Source organism: Phytophthora cinnamomi (genome assembly GCF_018691715.1).
Source record: "Phytophthora cinnamomi strain GKB4 chromosome Unknown Contig49, whole genome shotgun sequence".
In the NCBI taxonomy this organism is placed as follows: Eukaryota; Oomycota; class Peronosporomycetes; order Peronosporales; family Peronosporaceae; genus Phytophthora; species Phytophthora cinnamomi.
In genome coordinates, this window is record NW_027150982.1 from 106,698 (window position 1) to 117,029 (window position 10,332).

The 10,332-nt window shown below is 55.7% G+C and overlaps 4 protein-coding genes across 4 annotated transcripts in view; 3 read left to right on the forward strand and 1 right to left on the reverse strand.

The window, feature by feature from the left end:
- IUM83_08079 (uncharacterized protein) overlaps positions 1-1,454 on the reverse strand; it is a gene marked incomplete at both ends in the record, with an annotated part of 38,811 nt that extends 37,357 nt beyond the window's left edge. Inside the window, 2 exons of the mRNA XM_067932430.1 lie at positions 79-582; positions 1,042-1,454. Coding sequence (XP_067790089.1) covers positions 79-582; positions 1,042-1,454 — 917 coding nt within the window. The remainder of the gene's footprint in view (positions 1-78; positions 583-1,041) is intronic.
- Positions 1,455-2,405: 951 nt separating this feature from the next.
- On the forward strand, positions 2,406-2,810 carry IUM83_08080 (NPP1-like protein; the record flags this gene model as incomplete). The annotated part of the gene is made up of 1 exon (XM_067932431.1): positions 2,406-2,810. One exon carries the CDS (start codon positions 2,406-2,408, stop codon positions 2,808-2,810), a length of 405 nt encoding a protein of 134 aa, XP_067789918.1.
- Positions 2,811-3,274: 464 nt separating this feature from the next.
- Positions 3,275-3,679, forward strand: IUM83_08081 (Erythroid differentiation-related factor 1; the record flags this gene model as incomplete). Its single annotated transcript, XM_067932432.1, has 1 exon — positions 3,275-3,679. One exon carries the CDS (start codon positions 3,275-3,277, stop codon positions 3,677-3,679), a length of 405 nt encoding a protein of 134 aa, XP_067789919.1.
- A 6,064-nt stretch (positions 3,680-9,743) lies between these two features.
- IUM83_08082 (uncharacterized protein) lies at positions 9,744-10,316 on the forward strand (the record flags this gene model as incomplete). Its single annotated transcript, XM_067932433.1, has 2 exons — positions 9,744-9,824; positions 9,924-10,316. The coding sequence occupies 2 exons, from the start codon at positions 9,744-9,746 to the stop codon at positions 10,314-10,316; spliced, it is 474 nt and encodes a 157-aa protein (XP_067789915.1).
- Between the last annotated feature and the right edge of the window lie 16 nt (positions 10,317-10,332).

The window sequence follows — 10,332 nt, forward strand, 5'->3', positions numbered from 1 at the left end:
TGTCACGGTGCACCATGTTAGACAATACAACATCGTTAGTACACAGCATGTAGTATATACACAATGAGCTCCACGCACCTAGAACGCGTCCGCGCCGGGGGACTGCTCTGCTTGCTAGCTCGCAGCAGGATAAGTGCGGATTCTCGTGTGGACTCACCTCGCTGCTCCTCTGCCTGGACTGCCAAGCGCCTCTGCTCCTTGGCAGCAGCGCTGCGAGAGATGGCCTCCTCTGCACGCGCTACTGCCCTTGCGTTCTTCTCCTTCGTAGTGACGTGGACCTTGGCAGCCGCGGCCTTCTTCTCGGCGTTGGCCTTCTTGGCCTCGGCCTTCTTTGGGTCCACCTTCGCCTTCTGCTTCGTCTTCGCCGCGGCGCGGGCCGCCTTTTGCTTCAACGCGAGGTACGCCGCATGCTTGTCCACGGGCGGCCGGCGCGGTGGCCCATTCGCAGGGCGAAGCGTTGCCCGCGACACTCGAGATGCAACGGCTGGCGGCCTGGTGTCCACCGCGGCCGTCGCGTCCGTCCCCGGGCCCGTCGCCGCCTCGTCCGGCCTCGTGCCCGCCTCGCTCGTCCCCACTCCCTCCCTGTCCTCGCCGAAGTCCGCGTCCTCCTCGCGCCGTCAATCCAGGTATGCGGCGTGCTCGGCCATGAGGCGCTGCCGCTCAGCGAGCGCCCGGCCGGCCTACTTGGCCCGGAATGCGACGCCGTCCGCGCGCGTCTCCCGGCGGGCCGGCATTTGCTTGCTCTCCAGCGCTGCTTTTTCTCGAATGAGATATTTTAGTGGGTGGCGGGAGACACGTGGCCACCCGTCGGGTCGCCCTGACGTGCAATCATTGATGTGTGCTAACATCGACTTTCTTTGAAATTCCACAACCTTCTATGCAAAATTATGGTCGGTCTTTGCAAAAATTCTGTGCATTTTACTGTCTTTAACATGTTGTATATACGACATGCTAAGAAAAGGGCAAAATTTTGCATGTTGTCATATACAACACGTGAGTGCGGGGGGGAGGGGGGGGGGGGGGTTAACGTCACTCTCTGACATGTCTACCACGACGTTCGCTTTGAACAGAGCAGCTACATCTGGTACGGAATTGTCCTTAACGAACAGAATGATCTCATCGATCTTGCTCAAGATGAATTCGTCCGTGACCGTCGTAATGTCGACGCCCCAGTCGAATTCACACCAAACTTCAAGAAGCCGCTTGTTCAACGACTTCTTCACGCTCACGAGCACCTCGGCCATCTTGTCTGTGTCGTTGCTGCACCTCATCGCCACCTCATCCTCGTACTCACGGCGGAGCTTCCACCACTGCACTAAAGCAGCATGTGACGTACTCTTCAGGTGGGGAGTAGCGAGCGGCATGAAGCGAGCCATCGGCATAGTTGAAGTTCCAGCCGGATCCGATGTCGCTGGTGCCGGAGCGGTCGGGTTGCTTCGTGTCGAACTCGTCATCTTGACCTGAGTACTGGGGAAGCTGGTACTTCCGTCAGTTGTCTGCCGAGTGTATTGCGCTTGCCGGCTTTGAGACAAAACTAGAAGGGAGAAAACTAAAACACGCATGCCGACTAGCTGCTCTACCTTGCCACCACTAGCGTCCCAGTGGTGGCACTCTACACGACACTCAGTAAGACCTCCCTACTGCAACTTGCACCTTGCACCAGCTTGAGTCAGCGAACGCACGCACGATGCGTTTTGGAGCACGCCAAGCCAGCACTCGCTGGTTGCGGCGCCTGCGCCCAGCACCCCTGCATACTGGTTGGCTGAGCAACAGCACTCGCTGAGCAACAGGACACATGGCTAACTGCAACCGCATGCCGGCAGCAGCCCGCTGCCTAGCATCGCCGGCTTACTCGACTGTATTACGTGGTCGTGGTTAGGCTTTCATGCCGCCACCCACTACCAGTTCAACAATTACGTGAGATCAATACCTTGATAGGCACTGAGGATCTGGGTCTATTGCGGCATGAGCATTCGTATGTTTTCCACCTCCGTGAAAGCGTGAGCAGCAACTTAAGCCTCATTCACAAAAACCACCGATTCAATCCAACCGGCGATGAATCTGCTCGGTCTCGCCGTCTTCACCGCAAGGTTCTCGCTATTGTCGTAGCCGATGAAATTGAGTTCGACAATGTGACCCCGTTCCCTGAAACCAAAGCGTACACAGAGGAGTACGCAGTTGCGCTGAAGCTCAATCCCCAGCTCTACATCCGCCGCGGTTGTTTACCCTATCCAGCCGTGGATGCTAGTGGCAACACCAACAACGGACTGAGCCCGAAACGCTGGGCCTGGTCCCCTCGATGCAATTCAGCCGTCTACTCTACCAAGAGATCGCAAGTGTACGGTGACAGAGTACAACGGTACCTGGGCCATCTTGTACTTTTGGTATTTCCCGAAGGACACAGCATGGTTTCCCTTGTACTGGAGCGTTGGGAGAACGCTATTGTCTGGCTCGACTGCCTCTCCGAGAGTGCTACGATATCTGGGGTATCAGTATCTGGGGTGTTCGGGGCCTACTCGACGGACACTCCGCCCGCGCCTGGATTGCTCGACGGATCCAGCATCAAGCTCATGTACACTAATTCTTACGGGATGCAGCACTACCTCAAGACCGCAACGTCTCCCGGGCTGTTTCAAGATTTAGTCATGTGGGACGATATGACGAAGGCAGCTCACTCGGCGCTCGAGACGACGGACTTCAACAACTTCATAACAACGACGGTGAGTGGTTTCGCCGATTCTGTCAGCGTCGACGTGTCGATGGCCGACACCAACTTCTTCCCAAAGTTCGAGAAGACGTTTCCATTTTGAGACATAAGCATAGGCTACTGTTTGTACACGCGGAAAGTGATATCTGTCTTGAAGACTTGGGTATTGTGCTGCGTTCTCGTGTTTGTCTTGCGGTAGGACTTCCAGCGCAAAAAGGTTCTAGCAATTGTTCCCTGTTATTTTTTCTTACCGCCACTTGAGTGTGATACCGAGAATTCACTTCCGTTGGACTGTTGATTCGAAAATACTACATCGAAGTACTTTGTAGCAGTGCATCACATGAAAATAGCACCGTTGTTGTTTAGGTTATCTGATAATTGTAACGGAGTTACACGCACAAGTGGGGGGGGGGGGGGGTTCCCACCGGTAACTCTTGAGTAGGCGTTTTTGAGAACCTAACCTGATTCAATACTTTCCTACTCAATAACCCGTCAGAAGGTGCGGATTTTTGCAGTAGGATTTCTGCTACTGCAAAAAATCTTGAGTAGGGGCGGGGAGAAGGTCTCATGGCGAAGAAGAAGCAGCAGAAGCAGCAGGGCGAATCTCGTGCGCGAGGGCCTAACTGGACTACAACGGAGATCCTGAAGCTCATCGAGGCATGGCGAGTTGAGCTGGATACCCCAGCAGAGAAGGGGGAGTCAACGGCCCTTCTTAACAGGCGAGTATTCGAGCAATTTAAGACGCTGTGTGGTGGCACCACGTCTCGCAGTGAGAAAGCAGGCATCGACAAGAAGAACAACTTGCCTGTTGCGTACAGGCTCATAGTCGCAGTTAACAACAACCGTGTGGTCGGATCAACCGGCCAGCCTTGTTTGTTTGAACTGTCACGTGAGCAAAAGAAAGCCATCAAGGCTGCTAACAAGACGGACGCTCGCAATGCCGACATGGATATAGCGTATTCAATGCTTTGAAGAACATCTTAGGCGGTGATGACTCTGTCGAGCCTTCCGCTTTAGTTTCCTCTACGCCTACCTTTGAGAGAGAGGATAGTAGTGCTCCTCGTCAGACATATATTGCGGACTTCGCTGAGAACAACCAAAACACGGATGCAGCGCAATCTTCATACAGTGGTGGAGACAATCCACTGGTACAGGCATTGCCACTGAGCAAGTACTGCACTGCTTCATCAGTGTCGTCACTGTCCTCGCCGCCGCTAGATGATGCGTAGCCTCGAGACAGAAACCTATGCAGAACTACGACCGTTCCGCTAGCCAGCTCTTCCATCGTCAAGCAGCTCTTTGGAATGGACGAAAGGCCGCGCCTTCTCAAAATATGCCGGTGGAAACACAACTCATGATTTCGCTGGATTTATTGAGTCGCCAATCTTGAGTAGCCTACTAAAAATTTGCCGGTGGGAACCCCCCCCCCACTGGGGGGGTTCCCACCGGCAAATTTTAGTGGCTGCAAGCCACTTGTGAATTTAACAGATAGGTTATCTGTTAAAAGTTTTGGATACTTCCTCGCCTTGGTGTAAGACACACCAATTGATACATTGAAGTAAGCCACCACAATGAGTGGTCCACACATACCCAAATATCCTATTGGTAGAAAGCAGCATCTTTCTACCAATCAGAGTCATGCATATTAGCGGGGCTCTGACAGCCAGCCGCTGTCAATACCTTTCATAGATGATAAACAGTTTTTAGCAGATTTTAGAGGAAGATCAATTTACAAACGATACAGTTCTCATTTTACCTAATCTAAGTCACTTGGAATCCTTTCTTATTTAACTTATATTTGTGTATTCAAATATAATTAACCTAAGTAATTACTAAGTACTTACGCTTCCTCATACACGTTGCGCAACGTGTAAGCTAAAGTAGTGAGTCAAGGTAGACCCACTACACCTGGTAGCACTTTGTAGTCCGTCCAACGACCGACTGCTTGACGTTCGTACGCTGTGTACGAACGCGGAGCCGAGAACCCCATGAGCACGGAGGCGCCCATGGAGAGCTCCAACACGCCTGCAACGCATGTTGCACGCGCTGACTGCCCCCCACCTGTCTGACCCAGAGTGGGAAGCCCTCCAACGACTGTCAACAGTCATTGGAGAAGCGGCGATAGCTACGATGCTGCGTACGCTATCGCCGACGGAGCAACATGGTGTTGCTCTGGGGTTCATCATGAAGGAGCAGCGTGATGCTGCTTCCTCAGTGACGGCGTCGTCAGGGACGACACCGCGTGCTCAACCATTAAAATTGAGCGTGGGCAATTACGTGGGAAGAGAGGGCGAGCCTCTCCTCCGATGGCTTGTCGAGCTCGACACAGCCATAGCGGCTCGACCCATCGTCGACCCGCTGTCGAAGGTCGCGTTCGCCATGTCCTGCCTTGGCGGACGAACAAGGGGTTGGGCGTATGGACGCGGACTCTCCGATCCTATGTGCTTCAGCACGTACGAAGTATTCAAAGAGGAGCTCAAACAAGCGTTTGAACCCCCGCAAAACGAGTTCCGGTCGAGGGCGGAGTTCCTCGACCTTCAGCAGGGTAAGCATGACGTCCATGCTTACGCGCAGCGCGCACGATATTTGGTATCAAATATCGTGACTAACCCGATTGACGAGGCGACCAAGGTCGTCACGTTCATGAAGGGGCTTAGAGATGGGCCTGTGAAGACCTATCTCTTCCGAGAGTACCCGAGTACTCTCGAAGCTGCGATCACTCTTGCCATGCAAGAAGAGTTTAGCCTGCGGCAGGCTAAACTCCATGTGAACGTGCCGAGGCCGCAACCGCGCCCGGTAGCGAGGCCGGGAGGTCCAGAACCAATGGACCTCTCGAATGCAACAACTGCTGGTTACCAGCAGCAGGGAGGTAACGTGCGATGCTTCCGTTGCGGAAGGATCGGTCACTTTGCACGGGAGTGCACAGCTCCCATGCCCCCTGGAGGTGGCCGTCGTGGCGATGCTAGGCATCGCCGTGGACCAATAACAAAACCGCGAACAACCAGTAGGCGCGGGGCGCCCTACTGGTAATGCAGTCGCGCGTGCCGACATCGGGCACGCGACACTGAGGACTGCAGCCCCCAGTGAGACCAGCTCTCGCTGCAAGAAACAAGATGACAGGCCGAACCAAGTCATCTTGAAGGTTTACTCGAAGAGAGCGAGTGACTCGCTTCGAGCTTTGGTAGATTATGGCACGTCGAACAACTTTGTTCGACGACGGAGCCTGCCGAGACTTGACTTCGAAGAGGTACATGTACCTCGAAGTCTTCTGGAAGCGCGACTGGCAACATGTGCCATAGTGAAGACCGAGAAGCGCGTCGTGAACGTGCACTCTCGTACAAACAACGAGTGTTTGTCGAACACTTTATCGTCCTGAACCTGGACGATAAGTTCGACGTGGTAATGGGCATGCCGTGGCTTGCACGGCATGATCCGGTGTTAGACTGGAAGAAGCGCACGTTCGTGCGCTTCGGATGCGATAGCGGAACAGAGAGCGATGGCCCTGTTACCGCAGCGCGCGCACCAGCAGGTGCGCGCGGCTCACCAGTCGAGACAGCGCTTTATGCTGCTGTCCCGGAGTGCCCAAGAAGTGCGCGAGGGCGCGCACAAGTGAGACCCACGTCGGCAATGCTGCCGACGTCGGAAGAAAAAGATGTGTTGGTTCCGGGAACCAACACCCACGTTCAAGCGTGTAAGGGACAGTCCCTGACCCGAAGCGGTCAGGTCGACAACGACGCGTCGGCTCCGGGAGCCGACGCACCCTCGGTCATGAGGGGCTCCGCCAATGAATGGCGTCGAGGTGACGAAGGCGTGTCAACTCCGGGAGTTGACGCTGCAAACAGTGCGGACGGTTGCAAACGTACCGCACTGACGCAATTTGCATGCTGTCGTGCAGCCGGGCTGCACGACGAAGCGCCATGCGATCAAGCCGGGCTTGATATCGCACGCCCGCAGACAGGGTCTGCCGGCGAAGAGACACATCACCGTGCAGCCGGGCTGCACGAAGGAACATGCAGTCAAGCCGGGTTTGATACCGCGCGCCCGCGGACAGGGTCCGCCGGCGAACAACTGTCCACGGCCGGGCCTGGACCAGAAGAACAACTGTGCAGAGCCGGGCTCCGCACAACAAGAAGACGGCGCAAGCGGAAAACGCTGCACAAGTCTCGGTCCGGGACCGAGACGCAACAAGAGCAGTCTGCTGGGCAGACTGAGGCGGTGACGCCGGATGTCGAGACGCTAAGCGTTTTGACGCGCACCGATACTGGATTCCAGTATCGTGGGATGGGACTCGCTAATCCTCCGACGACGGGCGTCGGAGTTGACTTCGCCATGAGCTGGAAGCGCTTCACGCGCGACTTGCACGATGGACGCATCGAGCCAGTCTGCGTTCTTTCGGACAGCGAAAGAACGGAGAGCGAGAACGAAGAGCTGAGGCAGCTCTTCATGGGATGTACCACTGAGAGTGAAGACACTCTCAGTGCGAAGACGAAGCGAGAGCGCTTCGAGGAACAAGGTTGGGACTCGCTGAAGTCGAGTCCCTATTACGAATTGTTGAGGGAGTACAAAGACGTACTCCCGGAAGACATTCCTGCGGAGCTTCCGCAGGATAAGGGCATTCAGCACGAGATTGATCTCGTGCCGGGCACGAAGTACTGTGTCACGCGGCAGTGGCCACTGCCGCGAGAGCAAGTGAAAGCGATCGACGACTTCTTTGAAAGTCGTCGTAAAGCAGGACAAGTGCGGGAATCAAAGTCCCCGCACAGTGCTCCGACGTTCTGTGTCAAGAAGCCACAGGGCGGATGGCGCATCGTTCATGCCTACAACAAGCTGAACGATGCGACGGTACCGGCGCAGACGCCGATACCACGAAAAGATGTTATCATCGATTCGATGGCCGGGAGCACCGTTTACAGTGCTCTCGACTTGCGCGATGGATTCTACCAAATCCTAATGCGTGAGGGGGATATCCCTCTCACGGCAGTGAGCACGCCAAGCGGCATGCTCTGGGAGTGGCTAGTAATACCACAGGGGCTTACGAACGCCCCCGCGACCTCCAACAGGTGCGTGACGCACTTGTTGCGCTCGGTGCGGGACTTCGCACCGAGCTACTTCGATGATGTGTTCATCCACAGCCGGGCTGTGGACGGGAAGACCGACGTGGAGATGCACAGGGTGCATCTCCGGAAGCTACTTGAGCTTATGCGAAAGCATAAGCTCTACGCGAACCTGAAGAAGTGTATATTCGGGGCGAGCGAGAGACCCGTCCTCGGGTGTCTCGTCGGAAAGAATGGCGTTCGCCCTGACCCGGAAAAGGTCAGAGTGATAAATGAATGGCCAACGCCTTCAAGTGTCAAGGAACTGAGGCAGTTCCTTGGCTTGGCCACGTACTTGTGCAAGTACGTGGAGGATTATGCGGGCAAGATCCGCCCGCTGTCACAGCTTCTTAAGAAAGAAGCTGTGTGGAATTGGACACCCGATTGCCAGAAGGCATTCGATGCAGTCAAGCGGGGCTTGACTGAGGCGCCGATCTTGGCAGTGGCTGACCAAGATCGCCCATTTCACATAGTGTGTGAGGCATCCGATTTCGCAATCGGATGCGCGTTGATGCAGCACGATCACGAGGGCCGTGATCGTGTCGTCTACTACCAATCGCGTCAGCTGAAGCCAGCTGAGCGCAACTATCCGGTGCATGACAAGGAACTCCTTGCCATGAAGTATGCACTCGCAAAGTTCCGAGTGTATTTGCTTGGGAGTAGACCATTTGTGGTCTACACCGACCATGCATCACTGCGCACCGCAGTGAAGTCGCCACACATATGCCAAAGAATGGCGATATGGCTCTCATTCTTTGCGGAATATAACTTCCGGGTCGAATACAAACCCAGAAGATTGAACGTGGTGGCCGACGCGTTATCACGTCGGCCGGATTATGCAGAAGCTGTTGACGTCAATGCCATTGACGCCATGCGATCGAGCACACCCACACCGTCTCTGTTGGATGATGTGAAGGCCGCGGACGCACGACGCGGACGCGAAACTCTTTGCTGGCCTATGGCGCAACACCTTGTGACAAGGCCTCGTCAGAAGCTGCCCAAACCTTCGAGCGCGTACACCGCTTTCGTGCACGACGGACGGCTTCTTTACAACGCAGTCGACGACAATGCGGATCGCGTTGTCGTACCGAATGACCATGATCTGCGACTCAGGATCATGTACGAATATCATGATGCCCCGACTGCGGGACATCTCGGACGTGAAGACATACGTCCTTCTCACGCGCGACTTCTACTGGCACCACCAGTAGTGGGTGCGCAAGTACATCCGTGCTTGCGAGGTATGCCAACGCGTAAAGCCTGCGCCATTCGCGCAGGCTCCGCCAATCACTACCGACTCCGTCGGAGTGTTGGAAGTCCATGTCATTGACTTCATCGTTGGTCTTCCCCGGATAGCGGAGGGAATACCGGTGTTGTGGTCTTCGTCGACCGCTTCAGCAAGATGGTACATCTTGCTGCAGTGCCGGCAGAAGTAACCGCGAAGCAGACGGCCCGTCTGCTCGTCGACATGGTGTTCAAACACCATATATGCCGTCCGACATCGTGTCGGACAGAGACCCGCGCTTCACAGCGCACCTGTGGCAAGTGTTTACACTTTTGGGAGCCAGCTTTCCATGTCGACTGCGGATCATCCGCAGACGGACGGTCAAACCGAGCGCGTGAATCGCGTGCTCGTCGATATGTTGAAGAGCTACGCTCACTCGTTCCAATACTGGAGCGAGTGCTTATCGATGGCAGAGTTTGCCATCAACAACTCAGTGCATGCCTCGACCGGGCATGTTGTACGTGAATGCCATGCGGCATCCACGTCTACCGAGTTTACTCGAGGATGGCTCCAGACTTTGGCGGGGAGGATCAGACAAATACGTAACCGAAACGGCGCCACATCGGTTCCACATGCAACGGCGGCGGTGGTGATGACGAGTACGAAGACGGACGTGTCGGTGACGACGGACGCGGACGCGACGACGAATGCGAACACGATGGTGCAGACGAACGAGTCGCTGGCGGCGACTGTGTGCACGACGGAGTCGGGCGTGGGGAAGACGAGCATGGTGCTCAAGGTGCGCCCGAGCAGGATGAACTGCTCGTGCGCAGTGATGCGTACGAGTACGACGAGGGGTCCGCGCACCGCAACGAGTGCGAGTACGATGTCAACGTAGAACGTCGGTGTAGTGGACGATGCGCACGAGAAGCTGGCCGAAGATGCGAACGGGGATAAGATGATGGCAGACGACGCCTCGATGGAGAAGGACACGGCGAAGCCAGTCCCGGTGACGAGAAGCCGCACTGCGAAAGCGTGCGTGGTGGCGACCAGCGCGAATGCACCGGAGTTCACGAGGACGATGGGAACAGAGGCGTCGGTGGAGACGGCGCCCGCGACGATGAACGAGGCCGCGGTGAACGTTCCGAACGGCGACGTGGCCACGGACGGCGGTGCGACGAGCGAGGCGAGCACTGAATCGAGCGACAATGCGTACGAGCGTGTTGAAGTTGAGCAAGCACGCATTGTACGACGGGAGGCTCGCCAGCATATGAAACGTGAGCGTGCATAGATTCGGATTGTCCGCA